Consider the following 21,987-nt stretch of genomic DNA (forward strand, 5'->3'; position numbering starts at 1 on the left):
CGGATAGCAACAGGCCACCAGGCAGAGCTCACATGGGTGGCCACCGCCCCAGCTATCATTTCCACCCCCAGCTCCCTACTCCAAGCCAAGGACAGTGCAGACAGGCCCAAGGTGGAGAGCAAAGAGTGCCTGGATGTGACCTGTGTGTGCCCAGAGAGTGACAGGGCAAGGGCAGGCCTGGGCCTCGTGTGTGCGCATGTCTGTGTATGTGCATGTGTGTCCGTAGGCACCTGGCACAGGGCCCTTCCACTGGCACTTTTTAAGCAGAAGCAAAAACTACTGGGAGAGCCTGAGGGATTGTCAGCATTCTGTAAGCTGGTAACAAGTGAGAAGACAATGACTCCATAGTACCAAGAAGTTGAAGTTTCCGTCCAACACCGGCACAAGCCAGAGTGCAAGCACAGAGAAGAGAACCGGATATGAAGTCAGGACAAACCAGAGGACCTGGGCTCTACCAGTGGCTACTTCTGGCCATTAAGCAGTGGCACACAGCTGGCCCTGCCTACCTCACAGGACAGGTGCAGGGCAAACAACACTGACCGTGAGAGTCTTTATGAAGAGGCCAAGCTAACCAAATGCGGGAATTCTCAGTAGATGCTCCCAAGGCCCAGGCAAGAACAGGCACAATGCCAAGGTGCACGCAGGGCCACCAGGAAGCACTTGCCTTCCCCTGGTGGGGGCAGGGCTCAGCAGCAGTGCTATGTGTTGAGGCAGTGGGGTGGTGGCAGGGGGGGTCTCGGAGTGCAGATTCTGCAGATCCCCTCCCCTCCACACACAGCCTGCTTCTCTCTCTCTGGGCAGGCTGCCCACAGCCTCTGTCCTCACTGCCTCCGGATGCCAAGGCACCAGCTGCTGCCCCTGAGCCTGGCACAGCACTCGCTGCAGCTGGCAAGGCCCGGTTTCCTGAGGCCACAGGGCAGCAAGGCTGGTGGGGGCCTGGGCAACATCGGGACAGTCTGAATCCCTTCCTCTGTCTACTTAGGGTACCAGAGGGGAGGGCCAGAAAGCAAAAGTGAGGACCCCAGCAGAGACAAGAGGGGAAAGCAGGGAAGAATGGCAAGGAGGAGGGAGGTGTGGGGCAGAGCCGGGGAAAGGTGAACCATCGCAGAGACAGACAAGAAATGAAGAAGGCTCAGGACTGTGAGGGAGCAAGAGGGGATGAGCGCGGCTATCTGGATAAAGGAGCAAGCCCTGCGGGGACAGGTACAGGAGATGGGAAAAGAGCCAGAAATGAAAGTGGACAGGGACCTCTAGGGAACAGAAGCCAAGGCTTTCTGGGGCCTTGCTGTTTCCATAGCAACGAAGCCTGCTGCCCAGGCACTGGGAGAACCAGGGGGCTCAAGGACCAGAAAAAGGAATGTGTTTGACCTTGGTTTTGCCACATGTACTAGTCCCAACCAGAAGCCACTCCTCCCACTCCCTCACCTTCACTGCAGTCAAAGAAAATATCATTAAAGAGAGTCAAACAGAAAGAAAGAAAAGAATAAGGCAACCGTGTGAAAAAGTGATTCGGACAGAACAAAAGAGGCCAGCAAAAGGGAAAGAGGTGGGTCTGGGGCTGGACCGTGGCTGCCAAGGCCAAGTAGAGAAACGAGGCCATTCCTCAACTCCTCAGCTCTGCCTCCAGTCTCCTGGGGCAGGTGGCAAAGCTAGCTACTCCGGAACCTGCGCCTCCACGGGCTCCAGTCTCTTTGCCACCAGAGACCTGGGTCAGCCCAGGGACGCCAAGAGGCCTGAGGAGCAGCCAAAGAGAACCTGAAAGCCTTTGAGAAGAGGGACAGAAAAGAGATGAGCAAAAAAAAAGAAAACCAAGGATGAGCAAGTGTGGAAAGAAAACCCGAAGATGGTGAGGAGAGAGAGAGAGAACCTGAGTAGGGGAGATCGGGGCATGACTTCAAGGTACTGGTGGAGGGATTCTACTGGGGTGAGCCTGTGGGGGCGACCAAGGGGCTCAGCAGAGCACAAACCAGATCTGGGCTGAACAAGCCCTGAAGCACCAGGGGGCGCTCTCCCCCATCTCGCCGCTCTGGCGCGACTGGGAACTACAACTCCCAGCAGCGCTTGCACAGTTACCGCCCCTAATTGCTCCGGACCCAGGAAGGAGGATAATAGCTGATGCTCGTTTATCTCCCACAGTTGGGGAGTCTGTAGCCCTACAAGTGTCCCCAGTGAAGATGAATGTGGCTAGAGACTAGTTGTTGTGGTCCTGCATTTCTGAGTACCATGCATGAGGGACAGAGCAGCTGCCTCCTTTCCAGGCCCAGTTCCCAGACCTCCTCTGGGAAGGTCTCCAGCGCCCCCCTCCGCCCTCCCTACTCTCGAGCTCTACAGCTGTCTGTTCTGCTCACTTGGCGCTTATTGCCTAGTAACATCTTGTACTGCTCCCTGGAGAGGAAATGTGATGTGAGAAAGAAGACCTGGGCGCTAGTGCTGGCTCCACCACCAGCTTTGTGACCTTGGCTTGTCACAAAGCTGGGCTCTAAGTCCCAGCTTCCCCCTCTGGAAAATGGAGCTGATCATCAAGAACTGCACAGGCTGCTGTGGGCATCTCAGAAAGAGAAAGGGCAGTGTCCAGCTTCCTCAACTGTAAAGCATCCCACAAATAAACGATTCATGCCTGTTGGTAACTTTCTGCCAGTGTGCTGCCTCTCCCTGTGTCTCCTCTCTTTCTCAAGGATTCTTTTTTTTTTTTTTTTTTTTTTTTTTTTTTGAGATGGAGTCTCACCATGTTGCCAGGCTGGTTTTGAACTCCTGGCCTCAAGCAATCCTCCCACCTCGGCCTCTCAAAGTGTTGGGATTACAGGCATGAGCCACCATGCCTGGCCTCAATGAATAAACTAACTCCTCTCAAAAGAGCCTACACTTTTCATATACTTTGCATGGACCATACTTTATTGTAGTTATTTGTTAGAACATTAATCAGCCCCTTGGGAACAGAGCCTATCGGCTCATGTAAGATAAATTTGCTGAGCACACGGCTACTTATGTGCCAAGAGCTGTGTAAAGGACCAGGGGCATAGGAACAAAAATATCCAATCCCCGGCCTCAGGGAGCTTGGTCTAGTTTGGGAAGCAAACAGGTAAAGTGACAGTTATGATACAGTGTGATGAGCCTTCTAGTGGAAGTGTGGACAAAGGAAACACCGGAAGTGACCAGGTCCGCCTGGGTTGTTCAAGGAGACTTCCAGTGTGGATGGCCTGGCTGCTTTTTTAAGAGTCAGACAAAAGAGACACACCAAGTCATTGGAGAGAGGACAAGGATGGCAGAAATCCAGGCAAACAGAAGAGCAGACTAAAGAATGGAAATAGGACTCCATAGCCCCAGTGCTTGGCACCCACTGGAGTTCCTTGAGGACTATGTTATAGTGGCTTACAAACTTCTTAGGAAAGAGATTATCTTAAGAGAGGCAGCTTCAGTACAGAAAAAGGAGCTAGAGCCCCCAAGCAGGCTTAAAGGCCCTGTGCTGGCCACAGCTCCCAACCAGAATCTCTCTGGACTGGGCACCTAGCAGGCTTCCAGAATTTGATGGTTAAATTGGGGTTGCCCTGCTGCCTGGTTGCCTTACCAAAGAAACAGACACTTCCTAGGGATCAGCCTGAACAACTGCCACAAAAAAAGATACCTGTGTTCTACAAAGAGGTCATCAGAACAACTGGGCTTTGCGAAAGAAATGGAGGTGTGTGGCCCTTCACACCAGGGCAGCTAATGGGGCCTTTGGAATGGCACTCAGGGAGCAGGCCCATCAGTTCCCACAGGCCTCAGAGAGGACAAGGGGGTGTGCCTGCATTGACTTGGCTTCCCCCCAGGAAGCACAGTTAGCCTGCAGCAGGATGAGGGCTAGGCTCTCTAGGGAACATGGGGATCACTGACCTTTTGTTGGCTGGTGCACATCGCCGGCTCCTCCTCTCCCGGCCCCCCCCTCGGAGAACAGTAAGGACCCTACTGGAGAAGCAGAATTGGGGAGTCAGGCACAGGGGCTACCGAGCCAGTCCCTCCCCAGCCTTGAGGGGATGAAGGGCCCTCTCCAGGGTGGAGGTGCTGCTTGCAGGGACTTTTCTGGGGACTCCCTTGCCTTCAATACCTCTAAGGAAGGAGCTGCTTGACAAACCAAGGACGATCAACCTCACAGACCCCATCAGACTCATGATCACCGACTTCCACTCTTTGCCTGGGGCGGGGAGACTGGGCAGAGGAACAGAGGCCTCACCATGAGTGCAGGATCCCTCCTTCCCCACAGCAGGCAAACAGGCCAGCCCTCAGCACTGGAGGCCCCCAGTTCCCCCTTCCAACTGCCCGCTCCTTCTCCTAGCCTCCTTCATGAGACACATTCTCCCCACCACTCTGCAACTTTGCTCACACCCTTTATGCTGGGTCAAGCTCACACTTCCCAACTCGTTCAAAAGCCTGACACAGGCACCCCTCTCCTCCAGAAACTTCTCCAGATTTACACCCCAAGCTCCTCTTCTGTTCTTTCCTGTCCTTGAGGCTCTCACTACACCTTGAGGCCATCCACACCTGCTTCATTCAACACAGTGAGTGCTCAGAAGCTCACCCTCGTCCAGTTCTTTGCCAGTTAGACCCCAGAGCTTCCCAGAGATTTCCAGGGGCTTCCTGTAATTCCTGTCTGTTCTTCATCCCACCATCGTGCCTACAAAAGGGCTGTGCACGTCAAAGGAGATCCTGCCTGGAGCTCAGCCTGGACGTGGGCAAGCCCTTTCTCAGGAGTTATTTCTCACTCCCCACCACCCCCCTCATCAGCAGCACCTGGGCCTCAGTCCAAAGGCCCTGGTGGGCACATGTTACCATGTCTGGGTTCCAGGCCGGCTTGAACTCTTCACCCCACCTCTCCCCCGGCCAGTGAACCTGTATACTCAGCACCTGGCTTCCAGGTACCCAGCCCTACTTCCAGATCCCCAGGGTGGCTTCAGGATGAGAAAACTCAGTGATGAAGGGGAAAAGTCCCTATATGGGCTCTTACTCTAACTCCAGTTGCAAATCCCCAAACTTGAACTAGAATAATACTTGAGCTGTGGAACTTTCCAGGGGGGCTTTCTGAGATCCTTTGGGAGGGGCTTCCCTTATGACAAAGGGGAGCCACAGCCAGCACCCATAGAACCAGGCACTGAGAGGCAAGAAGGATGTGAGTGAACCAACCAGGGCTCCTACTGCAGACTCTCCATTTGGGACTTCCTCTTTCCCCACACTTCTTGCCATAATTTCACATCCCTGCAAGACTCCAAGGCCTCTACCTCCCCAGACCTAAATCCAACCCAGATTTCATATCTATACGAGTTTCTCCCTGTAGCCCAATCTTGGTCCTGCCTTCAGGCTAAGGACCCCACTCTGTTCCTCCGTAAGATGACCCCCCAACAGAGGGCTGAACTGGGCAGGTCCAACAGTGCCAAAGGGTCTGGAAGGTCAAAACCCTGAGCTCAGAGAGAATCTGTGACAGCAGAGGGCTGGAGCAGGCCAGAGCTGGAGGAGCTCAGACAGGACTCCTGGGTTCTGTCTCCAGGTTTACTTAACACCAGGGCTCTCAAAGATGGTAGGCACTTAGTCAAAGGAGTGCTAAAATTAAATGCCTAGTCCCAACCATACCACCAATTAGGGCTGTGGAATCACTAACGAGTCATTTCATCTCTCTGGTCCTCAGGCATCATCTGTCAAATAGGATTAAGAGATGTTCAATGTAATCCCAGCACTTTGGGAGGCCGAGACGGGCGGATCACGAGGTCAGGAGATCGAGACCATCCTGGCTAACACGGTGAAACCCCATCTCTACTAAAAATACAAAAAAATTAGCCAGGCATAGCGGTGGGCGCCTATAGTCCCAGCTACTTGGGAGGCTGAGGCAGAAGAATGGCGTGAACCTGGGAGGCAGAGCTTGCAGTGAGCTGAGATCGCGCCACTACACTCCAGCCTGGGTGACGGAGCGAGACTACGTCTCAAAAAAAAAGAGACGTTCAAAAGACACAAGGGTGAAGGCGTGCGGGTGGGCAGGGTGTTGGGAGTGCACACTGTGGAAAGGCAGAGACCCTACAACTCTACTCCCATTCCCTTCTAGTCATGGATGGGGGCCTCCCACAGTAGCAGGGTGAGGGTAATGAGACTGCCTAAGACCCTCTTTCTCCAGCCCATGCTTTTCTCTTGTTACTTAGGTCCATAGAAAAGAAAGAATGATTAGAATGAGTGGAAGGAAATCAAACACCAACATGAGAAAGAAAAAAAGCAAGATATACTACCAGGAAAACGCAAAAAAAATGGTGACTGGAGACAACGGCAGGAGTTCAAACATCTCTTGATGTCAGAAACCAAGGTGAGATGTAGGTGGATGGAGTGCTTCAGGGTGGGCAAAGGAGAGGGGAGCACACAGACAAGGGCAGGCCCCCACCCCCACCCCAGCACCCCCCAAATAAAATTAAGAAATGGCAAAGGAAGTGGGTAGGAAAGGAAGGAAGGTGTCAGGACAGGTGGAGGAGGGGAAGGGGACAGGGGAGGGACAGGGAGAAGAACAGAAAATCCAGGCGCAGGTTGGGGGCAATCCAATCCAATCCAAACCAAACCAAAACTTCAAACCATACCTTCGCTGTTTAACGTCAGGTGAGCCGGACCTTGGAAAGGGGAAGGAGAGAAAGAAAGAAAGAAAAAAAAAGAAGAAAAAAGAAAGAAAAGGGGAAAGAAACAAAGAAAACACAAGTCATCAAAATCAGCCAGAGAGAAGGGAGAAAAAAGCTTTTGCTGCCACAATTTAAAAACCCTTTTTAACTTGTGACAGACATCGGGGGGGAGCCCCAGCCCAGGAGCTGAGGAGAGGGGCCCGATGCCGAAACAGCGGGTGGAGGGCACAACAGGGGAAGAGAGAAAGAGAGATTAGGGGCTTCAGAGAGGGTGAAAAGGGTACAGGCAGAACCGGAGGAAGGAGGGGGCGGGGAGTCGCTGCAAGGGGGAGAGGAGATTTTGGTTTCTTTTTTTCTTCTTGCCGGAAAAAAAAAAAGGAAAAGGAGGAGAAGCATTAGGCTGGGAGGGTTGCTTTTTCCTTTTTCTTTTTTTCTTTTTTTTTTTCTTCCGGGAGGCGGAGAGAAAAAAAAACGGTCAACGAGAAAAACGATTCAGATGGAGGAGAAAATAAAACACGACACAAAAATCAAAGCCACCTGGAGAGAGAGAGAGTGTCCTGTTAGCATGGGATTAAGCGGGCAAGGGGGCCTCCAACCCCCCAGCACCCCTAATTCCAGTTACCCCTAGGATGCTGACAGAAAAGGGGGAAAGATGGGGGGTATAAAGAACCCGGGCCTAAAAGGATCCCCCACTAAAGCGGGGTTTGGAAGGACATCTGTTGGGTTCTAATCCTCCCAGCTACCCTTCCCAATAACCTCTGTAGGGATAGTAGGGACCCTGCACACCTGGGTTCTAAGAGGAAACTGGGGTTCAAGAGGACAAAATTAGTGAGGAAGCAGGTAAGAGAAGGTAGAATCTACGGAGACACTGAGAGACTGGGCTCAGAGCTCTCAGACAGCAAGGTCCAAAGAGGACAGCCAAGCCCTGTGGGAGGAGGCCCAGCTCTCTGAAAGGTCCAAGTACATCATTCATAAATTACAGACCCCCTTTCTCTGGCCAGGACCTCTCTCAAATGACCCAAAAGCTGGATTTTGAAAATAGAAAATGGACTGATAGGAAGATCAGCTAGGATTTCCATCCAGAATTACACTGGCCCCTTGAGACAGCCTTGTCAGCCCTAACCCAAAGTATCCCTCCCCAGCCTTAGTGGGAAGGAATCTGGCCCACTGGATCAGTACCCTTGTCCCCAACGGGCACCAGCCAAGGAACGCACTCTCCTAGAGAGGCTGGCAGCACCAGGCCCCACAGCTGGTCTGAGACCCCAGGGCTCCCTGAGATGTCCAGCCAGCTCCACCAAACCTCAGAGCCCCCTCCTAACCCTAACCCCAGCCCCACTCACTCCCCTGTGGTGTCTGGCCAAGAGGGTAGGAAAGGGAACAGCCCTGCAGTGCCACTGTCACCCTTGGAAACCAGCCCCACTGCTGTGGCAATGAGATGTTAACCCTAGGGATAGAAAGCTGGGGCCAGGATGGAAGTAGCAAGGTTAAAGAGTTACGAGTATTTCTGAGACGAAGCTGGGGGCCAGGATGCCTGGGTTCCAAGAGGAAAGGCAGTGAGGAGGCCAGGAAGGACATGGCCAGATGGTTCACATTTCCCTCTTTGCCCCATCTCTCTAGGGTAGCATTGGTTTCTCCCCACGTCTGAGTCTGAGGCCACTTGGAGGAGGAGGCCACAGCCACTGAGGGCAGCCTTAGGACTGAACAGCTCTTGGGAGGACGTAGGTTTTTATCCATGACACAGGTAAGGACCCAGGCATTTGAACCGAGTCTCCTCATTCCTTACTCTGAATACCCTCCTACTCTGCCACCAACCCTTTCCCCAAGAACTACCAGCATCTCCGTCCAAACCCCCTAAACCCAGGACCCAGACCCAGAGCCCTCAACCCACATCTGACATTCCCTGTCAGAAGCAGCCTTGCTCTCAGGCTCCCACCCTTGAGAATCCAGGCCTCTGCCCACCCCCAGCCCAGGAGCCAGGTGCCCTGTGAACCCACCCTCTGTCTCCCACAGGCCTGACTGCTGCTGAGGGAAGCCACATCTCTCTCTCCCAGACCCTTCCACTGCCCAGCTCCTCGCCAGCCTCATTAGCATTCGGCAGTCTCCCTCTGTCACCACGGCAACCAGCTGCTCAGCTCCCTCAGGCGTGACAGCACCAGCCATCTTGGTGAAGGGGAGGCTGGTTCCCTTCCTGTCTACCCCTGGCTCAGCCCCAGCTGGCCCCAGGGTTTTCTCCCTAAAGTCTGTCTCCCCGCTAATCTGAAATCTCTGCTCCCTCCTCCTGGCCCCCAGCCCCACTGGGGTATTCACTTCCCCACATCCACCTGTGACATCAGCCCCTCCTCCCACCACTGGAGAAGAGACTGGCAGTGATGGATGGCATTGCCAAGGGTCCCTTCCTAGGGCACTTTATCCGGCTACTTCTGGTTCTCTTTGCCCTGCCACAAGAGGGTGGGAGGAAAAAGGAGGTGCTCGGCAGGGGCTGCAAAGCAGGATCTTGGGGTTCCTGGAGAAAGCTAGGCCTCGGGCAAGTGTCAAGCGGGAAGAGGGTGAAGGTACAGAGGACTCCTTAGAGATATAAGGAGGGCTGCAGGGTCCAGAGCACAGTGCCACAGAGGAAGCCCCCAGCCCACCCACGTGGAACCACGACCTGCTAAACCCACCTCCCCACCTTCAGTCTCATCCCCTAACTCTCCTACTGAAACCCCAGAGAGGACCACCATCAAAAGAAAGATGGTGATAGGTGACAAGGTTAAGAGACACAAAAGCAGGCACAAAGACATGTCACAGAGTGACAGAGAGATGCATCAGACTCCTAGGTGTGTATACACACACATACACACACACAGCGCCACCAATACGCAGCCCTGCACAGCCACTGACATGCAGGCACCTACAGTGCCACCTCTAAACCAGCAGACCACCACGCCACCCAAAGAAACAGTGAGGTGGCATCCACAGGCCTCCTTCCCCATGGGTCCCCAAAGCCCAGCTTCCCTTCTTGTCCCTGTCTATCAGCCCCTTTCCTCTCCCCTACTCCCGCCAGACTCCTTCTTCCCAAGTGCCCCCCTGCCTTTCTTCTTTTGGCCAAGTTGTTCCCCATTCCTGCCCCTCCCTACAGCTTGAGGCTTGAGTCTTTCTCTTCCCACCCCTTCACTTGCCCCCTCTCCTTCCTCCATCTCTCTGCTCCTTCCTTTTTTCTCTCCTCCACCATTTTTTCCCTTTCTCTCTTCCTCCCTCCATCTCTCCCTTTGTTCCAGAGGAGACATGACATCAAGAGCAAGTAAAAGTCACATCAGCACTAAATCTTATCTCCAGCCCTCAGAAGGCTGCGTCCACCCAGACATGCAGACTCTCTCTCTGACATACACACAGAGGTAAACACTGACACACGGAGATGCAAACACAGATGCAGACACACAAAGATGCTGATGCTCTACACAGGCATACAGAAATGTGGGCCACACCACATATGCATCAATGGAGGCGCAGAGCACACCCACACACTCAGACACAAAATCATGTTACATGTACACAGCACATATCCTGAGGCGTGCACAGAGACACACAGACCAGCAGAGCTGTATAAATGTATGTGTATGCAGACATACATACACACATATACATACATACACACACACACACACACACACACACACATATCGGCCAGCTGGGCCCAGGGGACCTGAGGACCCCAAGGAGAAGAGATTTCCAAGAGAGACAAGTCAGACCATGGACATCACAAGGAAAATGGGTTCCAGCCCCACACTCAGGCAAAGAGCCCTTTGCTGCCTTTCTTTCCCATGACTACTGCATCCTTGGCACTTTCCTCTGCTCCTCCCCAGGGACACCCTTGCCCTCCCACTCCTCCTTCCCAGGAGAAGGGACTAGGATGCCACCTCATGCCTGCTCTGCAGCCTTCTTCATGGTGGCTATGTGAGCTCATCTTCAACACAGCCTTCAAGCCAGGACTACCTTCTTCCTGCTCTCAGTCCACCCCAGAGAAGGAAAAGAAACACAGGGAAAGCCAAACTGCTAGAGAAAGAGTCAGAGAATGACAGAAACCCAGAGAGAGCCTGGGGAAGGAGAGACACATGGTCCAGGGACAGAGTCGTAGAGAAAAGGAGGTAAAGACAGAAACTGGACAGGGAGAAGAGGCCAACAAAACAGGAGATAGAGAAAGAACAGAGAGATCTCAGAGAGAGGCAGAAGCCCTACCCTTGCCCTCTGACCTGCATGAAGGAAGAAGCAGACCACTCCTACCTAGCAACCTGTAGGGCAGCGGCTAGGGGCCTGCTGCAAGTGGCAAGTGCTGGTCACAGTAGGGCAGAGAAGCTGCCCCAACTATACACCCCCAACCCCCTACTCTGCCAGTGCACTCCACCACCCTCCAGTCCCCTGAGCCCTGCACAGTGGCACCAGACTCCAGGGCAGATTTCCCCCAAGCACAGGTTTCTGGGGCAACAGCCCACCCCAGCCTGCCCCAGCATCTGGCAAAATTGCCTTTGTAAGTTTCTTAACTTGGGCTGGGCTAAACGTTGTCTACCCAATTATTTCTGGGCACTTCGGAATCCTGTCAGCCCCGTTCCTCCACCCTCACCGCTCATCTCTTCCCTAAGAAGAAAGGCCGGTGCAGGGCGTGGTGGCTCACGCCTGTAATCCCAGCACTTTGGGAGGCCGAGGCGGGCGGATCACAAGGTCAGGAGATCGAGACCACAGTGAAACCCTGTCTCTACTAAAAATAGAAAAAATTAGCCGGGCGCGGTGGCGGGCGCCTGTAGTCCCAGCTACTCAGGAGGCTGAGGCAGGAGAATGGCGTGAACCCAGGAGGCGGAGCTTGCAGTGAGCCGAGATCGCGCCACTGCACTCCAGCCTGGGCGACAGCGTGAGACTCCGTCTCAAAAAAAAAAAAAAAAAAGAAGAAAGGCCGGTCAGCAGCTCCCGTGAAACCCATGAAGAGGGGATGCAAGAGAGTGGGGCAAGGCAGCCAAGGGAGGACCCCAGCCATCCTTCTCCAGAGAGGCCCTAAACATGGCAGGAAAGGGAGTCCTTGGGTAGCCAATGACAGCGCCTCCTGTAGGATCCCCATAGCAACAGATCCACTACCCCAGCGACCGGGAGGCTTCACTCACCTTCCATGGGGTGCTCCTCTGCAGCCAGCGAGGTTTGGAGAAGGGAGAGGCAGAGAGAGAAGAAAAAGGAGGGCTGTTAGCAAAGGTACCACGGACAGGGGCTCCAAGGGGAGAGTGGAGTCCAAGCCCACCCAGACCCTGACATGAGTCACCCAACATGGAAGGCCCAAATCTCAAGAAACAGCTATGTTGGGGATGAGGCAGAGACAGAGCTACTCCCTGAGTCAGAACCTCACACACAGTCAGCCAGTACCCATCACACCCAAGCCTCAAGTAACATTTCAGGAAACTGAGGCCCAGGACAGGGAAGTAACCACTCAAGGTCACATAGAGAATCTGAGGCAGGGCCAAGAGTGGCAGTCAGGCTTCCCAGTTTCCCCAGACAGTCTCCTCCCCTGCGTTCCATTGCATCTCAGAGACATGGGGACACACTCACACCACTAATTGTCTCACAGGGTTTACTAGAGACACACTCATGCTCAGTGACACACTGACACACATAGGCACTTAGCAATCCAGTGACACACACCATCTCACACAATTCACATATAAAGCCTCTGTACACAGGACCCAACCACCTACAGCCCCTGACCCTCCTGGGGGTGAAAAGACATCAGGACACAGAGTGAGAAAACATGATTCTGCCACACAGCACTGTGTGACTTTCATCCTATTCACTTAACCTCTCTGAGTCCCTACTGCCTCTTCTGCAAAAATGAGAGGGGTGAACTGGATAGTTTCTGAGGCCTCTTCTGACTCTGATTCTGATTCTAGGACAAATGTCTTCTTAACATCTGGATGAGGCCAAGGCTCCCCAGGCTGGATGGCCATGCCAGTGAGGGAAGAGAGTCCAAATTCAGTAGGCCACACTGGGCCCAGAGCTAGACCATGCCACATTCTTTGGACAGGCAGACCTCACCTATTAGGGCCCTGCCTGGGCCTGGCCTTGGAGCTCACCAAATGGGTCAAGGGAGAAGACGGAACAAAGAGAAGATGGAGATAATTCCTTCAACTAAGCTATAACTCCTCAAGCAGGCTGGACTCTGATCTGCTTTGTAAGAGGATGGAGGTGCCCCCAGCTCCAAACATTTGCCATGTGCCCACCTCCTGGGAGCCTTTAGATGAAGCAATAGGCAGGAAGGGGGAAACAGCACAATCTACAAACACACAAACCCAGTGGGGAAACACATACTTGCATGTGCAGGCCCCAGGATACACACTTGTGTACACACAACTATCCCGTACACACTCACGCATGCACACACTATCTCCTCCTACCTCCAACCCCATTTGGTGATATGTGTTCATTTACTCACGGAGAGGTAGCTATACTCTGAAAACAAACACAGTCATTTGTCATACCTTATACCACTCCCATAATCCACGCACATACACAGGCTGAATGCAAGCACCAATACCTGCACAGTAATCTACTACATAACACTAGACACACACACCACCACCCCACAGTGACTCCAGTGGCTAAAGACACACAGCCAGCAATGAACACAGCTCTCTTTCTATCTTCCATTTCCTAAACCTACACACACAGTCTTTCCATGTCAATATGTGTTACAAACACACTCCTTTACAACACAGAGCTGCTTCTACCGGACAGCTGCATCACCTAAAAGCTATGTATCCAATCCAATAGTTTTCTTTCTTTCTTTCTTTTTTTTTTTTTTTTTTTTTTTTTTTTTGAGATGGAGTTCTGCTCTTGTTGCCCAGACTGGAGTGCAATGGCGCGATCTTGGCTCACCGCAACCTCCGCCTCCCAGGTTCAAGTGATTCTCCTGCCTCAGCTTCCGGCATGCGCCACCACACCTAGCTAATTTTTGTATTTTCAGTAAAGACAGGATTTCTCCATGTTGGTCAGGCTAGTCTCAAACTCCCGACCTCAGGTGATGGGCCCGCCTTGGCCTCCCAAAGTGCTGGGATTACAGGTGTGAGCCACAGTGCCCAGTAATAGTTTTCTTAAGTAAACTGAATCACATTACATTTATGGGGGGAGCCGGCTAATAAAGGGGCCCTCAGGAAAACCTTTGGCTCTCGTAAAGACTGTTGTGCCAGGATTTCTTTGGTCCCAGTATGCTAAGACCCTGGTCAGTCAGCACAATTATCTCACCAGCACCTGTGCAAATAAGGAGGCGTAGTGATTTCTAGATAATCCAACATGGCAGGTATTTCAAAATGTATTTCCACCTGCCAGAAATGTACGTCATGCTATGCTCAGGAAGTTGAAACAACCAGGCTTGGTTTGTTTCTGGCTTTGGAGAGACAGCACCTAGAAACTCACATATCTCTCTTCCTCTGCTGCCCTTTGCTTTCTGCTGATTCACCTATGCCCCTCCCCTGCCACCTCAGGCCCCTTCAGGCTTGGCCCCTGCCCTCCATATTCCTCTTACTTCTCCTCGCTGTCCTCAGTGATGGCTCACTTTCGTGCTCAGAGACTCCCAAACCTGCATGGGTAGTCCCGGCCTCCTCCCTGAGTGCCAGTCCTGTATCACCATGTGTCCACCCAGCAATGTAATTGCTTGGCCAACTCTCTGACATCTAAACTCCGGCCGGGCGCAGTGGCTCACGCCTGTAATCCCAGCACTTTGGGAGGCCGAGGCAGGCGGATCATGAGGTCAGGAGATCAAGACCATCCTAGCTAACACGATGAAACCCTGTCTCTACTAAAAATACAAAAAATTAGCCGGGCGTAGTGGCTGGCGCCTGTAGTCCCAGCTACTCAGGAGGCTGAGACAGGAGAATGGCGTGAATCCAGGAGGCAGAGTTTGCAGTGAGCCGAGATCGCGCCACTGCACTCCAGCCTGGGTGATAGAGCAAGACTCCGTGTCAAAAACAAAAAAAAAAAAACAAAGACATCTAAACTCCACCACTGAAGCCATTCTCGACACCTCCACTCCCACAGTCAAGTGCTTATTCCTCTGTGCTTAGCAAAGCCCCTGCTTTCAACCAGTGCTGCCTGAGCTCCCACTACATGCCCCACACTGCCCTCACAGGATCCAGAGATGCCATTAGTTAGCCATGTGCTGGGCACCGTACTGACTCTCACATGCAATGTCACACATCAGCCTCACTGCAACACTGAGCTCGGTGTTATCTATCTCCTTGGTGCAGAGAAGAATACACACCCAGGAGCGCAGAATCACCTTTGCCCTTCTCCACTGCAATCCTAGGTCATCATAGCCTCTGGCCGCACCCCTTGTGCCTGGTTTCCTGCAATAGCCTCCTCTTGGTCAGTCTCCTACCCATCCCTAGCCTGACCCTTTTGGCACAGGTAACAGATATGCCTTACTAAATACTGCTGTGATGAGAACCTTTCAGTGTTTCTGATACAAACCTCTCTCCTGTGCTCTTGACCTATGTACCCATCTGCCTTTAGAGCCGCTGTCTCTGAGTGTCTCATAGGCTTCTCACACTCAATATGTCTAAGGTGGGCCTCATAACCCTCTTCTCACCCCACCAAATTCCCTGATCAAGTTAGGCACCCAGAAAGCACTTGCTCCTTTTGTCAGGCCAATCACCGGATTCTATTGGTTCCACCTTCTAAAACCCTAAAAACAAAACTAAACTCCTAGAAATCCTTATCATCCCTCCATTTCCACCGGCACTGCCCAGGCCCGGCCTTGGTGAGGCCAGGCCCTGATCAGTCCCTCTCCTTGGAACATTAATAAGCCTAGGAGATGACGCCCTTTACAGCCACTCTTTTCACCTTGAAATTCATACACCACAGCATAACAAAGTGGTCCACTCCCACCATGTTACGACCCTGCTGAAAACTTTTCAAAGCTTCTCAGTGCCTGTAGGTTAAAGTGGAATCTTCTCAGAAAATCCCACCCGAAATTTTACTGTGCCTTCCTCTAACCTCTTTTCCTGCGACAATCCAGGCTGCAACCAGCCCAGCTTCTTCCTGTTTCTATAATATGCTATGTTTCTGCACATAATATTCCTTGTGCTTGAAATACTCTTCACCAGGCCGGGCGCGGTGGCTCACGCCTGTAATCCCAGCACTTTGGGAGGCCGAGGCGGGCGGATCACAAGGTCAGGAGATCGAGACCATCCTGGCTAACATGGTGAAACCCCGTCTCTACTAAAAATGCAAAAAATTAGCCGGGCGAGGCGGCGGGCGCCTGTAGTCCCAGCTACTCGGGAGGCTGAGGCAGGAGAATGGCGTGAACCCGGGAGGCGGAGCTTGCAGTGAGCCGAGATCGCGCCACTGCACTCCAGCCTGGGCGACTAAGCGAGACTCTGTCTCAAAAAAAAAAAAAAAAAAAAAAAAAAAGAAATACTCTTCACCTACAGCTGGCTAAGAAAATCTACTCTTCCTTTAAAACCCAAGTCAAGGGCTAGCTACAGTGGTTTGTGCCTATAATCCCAGCACTTTGGGAAGCCACAGTGGGAGGATCACTTGAGCCCAGGAGTTTGAGACCAGCCTGGGCAACATAGGGAGACCCGTCTCTACAAACAAATGCAAAAATTAGCCGGATGTAATGACTCGTGTCTGTACTCCCAGCTACTTGGGAGACTGAGGTGGGAGAATCACTTGAGCCTGGGTGGTCGAGGCTGCAGTGAGCCATAATGACACCACTGCACTCCAGCCTGGATGACGGAGAAAATCTTTCCTCAAAAAAATAAATAAATAAATTATCCAGACAGGGTGGTGTGCTCCTATAGTCCCAGCTACTCAGGAGGTTGAACTGGAGGATCATTTGAGCCCAGGGGTTTGAGGTCACAGTGAGCTACGATCACACCACTGTACTTCAGCCTGGGTCTCTGAAAAAAAAAAAAGAAAAAGCAAAAAGATCCAGGTCAATATACGTTTGTCTCTGTTCTAAACAAAGGAGAGCTAGCCTTCCTCTTTTGTGCCAACTCTAGAAATGTACATTCTATTATTAATTATCTTATTGAGTCTCTATTGCAACTGTGTTAACATGTCTGTTTCCTGACTTGACTGTGAAATATCCAGAAGTGAGGACAATGCCTCATTCCTCTCTCTATATCCAGCTGCTTACATGGCTCCTGGCTCAGGAAAAAAGGCATTCTCACGTTTGTTGAGTGAATCATAAAATAACACTTTGCATATACTGAGCACTTAGGGTGTGCCTGGCTCTTTACGCCCATTGTTCCTTTACCCACCACTGCTACATTGTGAATGGATATTACTATCACTTCCTTTTAGAGCTGAAGAAACCAAGACTCAGAAAGTAGGAGTAACTTGGCTAAGGTCACACTGCTAGTTGGTGACAGTCAAAATTTGAACCCAAATCTGCCTGTCTGAAAACTTCCAGTGGGCTACATGCTTAGCCTGGAAGTCAAGACTTCTAGAAACTGATTCTAATCTAACGTTCTGATTTTATCTACCATAGAACACAACCAACTTTGTCTCTTCACCACGCCCTGACCCACTCAATTCACATCCCCTATATTCCTCATGTAGTCTACTCTCCTGGTGGGAAAGCCCTGCCCTTTCCTTTCCACCACTATAATTCACACTCAGTCATCCTTCTTCAAGGTCTGGCCAAGTCCCACCTCCTCCTTGAAGCCTTCCCTGACCACTACAGCTAATAACCATAGTACTATTTATTGATGATTCAGAATAGCGCCTGGATTGTAAAGGATTTTCATATATTAATTCACTTAGTTCTTACAACGTTCTTACAGAGTAGGACGTTGAAGAACAATGTGGATAAGTTAACTGCCCAAGTTCACACGGCTAACAAGTAGCAAAGCTAGGTTCAAACCATGGCAGCCTATGCACTTACCTATTTTGCCATCTTTACATAGAGGCATCTAGCTTGTCTCTGGGTTCTGAGAGCAGCTGCTTTCTATACCACCCTCTAGAGAAGCCTGTCCCATTCTACCTGAAGCCACTTCTACCCACAGAAACTGTCAGGACCACAAGTACTGGATGTTAGAGCTGACAGAATAACCCAACATAGGTGATTTCATTTGCTTAACTTTCAGACACAAGACTTCACTCCCCCAGCAGAATACAGAGGTGGTGTCATAGATGGTATGTCTTGCCTAACATGAACTCAGGATTCCAGCAGATGGGTGATCAAGGACAGTGATGAAGACCAGAACAAAAGGGAAAAGAAAAGGCTCTAAACAACCAAAACATACATCTAACACCTGGGCAATTAAGAACTGTTATTTTCTGGCTACTCTACACACACTGCCTAGAAGGTAGCCTTGCTCTATAGAAGGAGTCATGGAGCTGTAAAGCTGCATCCTTAATAAAGCTACTTCTACAAAAATGAAAAAAAAGAACTGTTATTTTCTCATACGGCCTCTCAGGCCCTAGCCAGAGACCGCCTACTGTTAGTGACACACAATTCTAACAGCAATTCCTAGCTTAGGAATGCTGATTTCCACATTCACACACACACACACACACACACACACAGAGAGAGAGAGAGAGAGAGAGAGAGAGAGAGGTGTCACTTGCTAACTGACAACTCCTCCTAAGGGTAGAGATGGAAAAACTAGAAAAAGCTAATGTAAGAATTCAGAAATACAGCAGTCAGGCATCATCTCAGGCAGGGACAAACCTCAGTGAAGGAACCACTGCATAACAGTTTGATGTAATACCTGAGGGGAATCACGACCACCCTGAGTCATCTGCAAAAAGTTAAATCACGTTCCAGCTATTATGCTTAGGGAGGCAGAGAGGTGTGTAACACATTGTGAAGAGATTTCCATCTGAAATGTGTTAAATGTGGCTTAGCTGTGTGTTTTAATAGCATAATGCCCTGCTCTCTGGGATGGGTTCCTCTCCAAGGGCTTGGAAAACTGAGATTTTCCTGATCTATCTCTATCGTCCTTTCTCTGTGCTGGGACAGCTGACCGATATATACAGGCACACCCTCAGCACACACTGGCTTAAGGAAGAAGCTGTGGCCCAAGGAATTTAGGATAGTTACTGGTTTCTGATAAAACCTTGTCCCTAGGCTGGGCGCGGTGGCTCACGCCTGTAATCCCAGCACTTTAGGAAGCCAAGGCGGGTGGATCACAAGGTCAAGAGATCGAGACTATCCTGGCTAACATGGTGCAATCCCGTCTCTACTAAAAATACAAAAATTAGCCGGGTGTGGTGGCGGGCGCCTATAGTCCCAGTTACTCAGGAGGCTGAGGCAGGAGAATGACATGAACCCAGGAAGTGGAGCTGGCAGTGAGCCGAGATCACGTCATTGCACTCTAACCTGGGCGACAGAGCGAGACTCTGTCTCAAAAAAAAAAAAAAAAACTTGTCCCCAAATAGCCCCAATAAACCAAATGCAGGTAATCAAACTGACCAGCTCTCCTTTCCGGAGGTAGCATGGAGATAGGTAGGGAGCAACAGGTTCTTGAGTCAGCTCAGGGCTCAGATCCCAACTCTTACATCTCTGAGCCTCTCTTTGACCCTCTGTAAAATGGAGAAAGTTATCCTCATGTGGTGATCATGAGGACTAAATGGGATAAAACATCTAAGACACCCAGCAAATGCTCAATAGCTGCGAGTCTCCCCCTCTCCTCCCTTAACCTTCCGATCCAATTCTCTGTGTTCAAATTGCTGGGTCTGCAGCCACTACTACTCTTCCTCCTTCTCCCAGCTGTCGGCGCCGCTGAAGTCTTCTGCTCAATTTTCCTCACCTTCTCCTTGGCCACTTCATCTGATCTCAGAGCTTCAAATACTATCTCTACACACACACAGCTCCATCTGCAGCCCCAGCTTCAACTCAAAGCTCTGGTCTCACATTCCCAATCACCTGGAATGTCAAGAGGCACCACCACTTAACACAAGTATGATCTATTGTGCCAAGCCTGCTCCCCTTCCTGGCACTCCCCTTTCCTCTCACCCCTCCACCAAACTTCCAACCATGCAGACCTGAAACTTCATCATCTCTGACCCCTCTCCTCCCACTCCACATCCAAGAGGAAGAATCCTACAGTTTCAGGCTCAGCAATGGCCTTCAATCACTGCCACCACAACTGCCACCACCCTTCCTCGCCACTCCCCAAGACAACCAAGGCTCAGGTCCTCAATATCTCTTGTGTGACCTATCTCCCAACTGATTTCTTCACTACATAACTCTGTCTTCTATAATCCCTTTGCACTTCACTCCCAGCTCCCTAAGTACAGCTCTTATCTTATCCATTTCCCTCCTCAAAATTCTTTTGTGGCTCCATTTGCCAGTACACTGTACCCAGTCAGCATTCAATATGAGTTAAATAATTTAAGCCAGATCATCAAGACCTGGTCTCAACCTGCTTCTCCTGCTTCAGGTTCTACTATTCTCCCTATACTTCTTGGTGCCCTCTACAGATATGATGTACATTTCCCCGCGTCCATGCCTTTGCTCATACCAGCTCCTTTGCTTCAAATGACCTCTCCCAATCAAGTTTATTAATCAGTGTTCGAGGTCAATTGCAAACAGCATGCCTTTCATAAATCTATTACTGATCCCCTCAACTTATAAACTCTCCCCTGCACTTTGCTTGTAATAATAGCTACCATTTACTCATCACTAATTTAATATAGCAGATGCTAATTTAATTCTTACAACAAACCTATCAGATAAGCGTGTGCATCCCCATTTTTTTTTTTTTTTTTTTTTTTTTTTTTTTGAGATGGAGCCTTGCTGTGTCGGCCAGGTTGGAGTGCAGTGGCGCAACCTCAGCTCACTGCAACCTCCACCTCCTGGGTTCAAGTAGTTCTCCTGTCTCAGCCTCCCAAGTAGCTGGGATTACAGGCGTGCGCCACCATGCCCGGCCAACTGTTTTATATTTTTAGTAGAGACGGGGTTTCACCATGTGGGCCAGGCTGGTTTTGAACTCCTGACCTCACGTGATCCACCCACCTTGGCCTCCCAAAGTGCTGGGATTACAGGCATGAGCCACCACACCCAGTCACGTATCACCATTTTATACATAAAGAAAAATGACTGTAGGCCGGGCGCGGTGGCTCAAGCCTGTAATCCCAGCACTTTGGGAGGCCGAGACGGGTGGATCACAAGGTCAGGAGATCGAGACCATCCTGGCTAACCCGGTGAAACCCCGTCTCTACTAAAAAATAGAAAAAAAAAAACAAGCCGGGCGAGGTGGCGGGCGCCTGTAGTCCCAGCTACTCGGGAGGCTGAGGCAGGAGAATGGCATAAACCCGGGAGGCGGAGCTTGCAGTGAGCTGAGATCTGGCCACTGCACTCCAGCCTGGGTGACAGATCAAGACTCCGTCTCAAAAAAAAAAATAAATAAATAAATGAAAAATGACTGTAAAGGTTAGGTACTCACCTAATGTCACAGGCCTAGGGAGTAGAGAAAACAGATTTAAACCAAGACCAGAGCCACAGAGGTCTACGGTTTAATCACTAAGCCACACTGCTTTACTGCATCTCTGGGCCACACACTATTGTGTTGTTGTTTTTTTGTTTTTGTTTTTTTTGTTTTTGTTTTTTTTTTTTTGCTATTATGTATTGAGCATTTTCTACGTGCCAGGCACTGTTCTAAGCACTTTACACAAACTAGCTAATTTAATTTTCACAATAACTCTATAAGGTAGGTACCATTATTATCTTCATTTATAGGTAAGGAAATGGGGGCAAAGAGAGTTTAAGTATAAAGTCACTGCCTGGGCAGTCTGGAGGCGGAATCTCTTACCACCACACCGGACAGCTTTTTTATCTGCTTCCTCAATTTCATAATATCTGCTTCCCTAATTTAATAACTCCCAGACCAGGTGCGGTGGCTCACACCTATAATCCCAACACTTTGGGAGGCCGAGGCAGGCGGATCACCTGAAGTCGGGAGTTTGAGACCAGCCTGACCAACATGGAGAAACCCCATCTCTACTAAGAATACAAAATTAGCCGGGCGTGGTAGTGCATGCCTACAATCCCAGCTACTTGGGAGGCTGAGGCAGGAGAATTGCTTTGCTTGAACCCGGAAGGTAGAGGTTGCAGTGAGCCAAGATTGTGCCATTGCACTCCAGCCTGGGCAACAAGAGCAAAATTCCACCTCAAAAAAAAAAACCAATCAATTCCTAGAGCACAGAGTCATTTTATTCATCTCTGACCCCACTGTAGCCTCCAACACACAGTCTATCACAAAGGAGGCCTTGATAACTACCTGTTGAATTAAATCACTAACACAAAACACATGAGACGTGTGTCTACCTCCCTGCAAGCACACACATTACAACTAGTTTCCTATTTCTCTCCTGAGCAAATCGTATATACCTGACACTCTGTTCTAAA

The 21,987-nt window shown here is 50.8% G+C and overlaps 1 protein-coding gene across 15 annotated transcripts in view; it reads right to left on the reverse strand.

The window, feature by feature from the left end:
* The window catches only part of NRXN2 (neurexin 2), a 118,106-nt gene that overhangs the window by 81,272 nt on the left and 14,847 nt on the right, over nt 1–21,987 (reverse strand). For 9 of the 15 annotated variants that reach the window (XM_031652740.1, XM_031652743.1, XM_031652751.1 and 6 more), the window contains 3 exon segments: nt 11,747–11,764; nt 6,582–6,611; nt 3,871–3,942 (listed from right to left, as the gene is read on the reverse strand). In XM_031652740.1, the coding sequence (XP_031508600.1) occupies nt 3,871–3,942; nt 6,582–6,611; nt 11,747–11,764 (120 nt within the window). 15 annotated transcript variants of the gene reach the window in all.

Source organism: Papio anubis, chromosome 12 (genome assembly GCF_008728515.1).
Source record: "Papio anubis isolate 15944 chromosome 12, Panubis1.0, whole genome shotgun sequence".
Classification (NCBI taxonomy): Eukaryota; Metazoa; Chordata; class Mammalia; order Primates; family Cercopithecidae; genus Papio; species Papio anubis.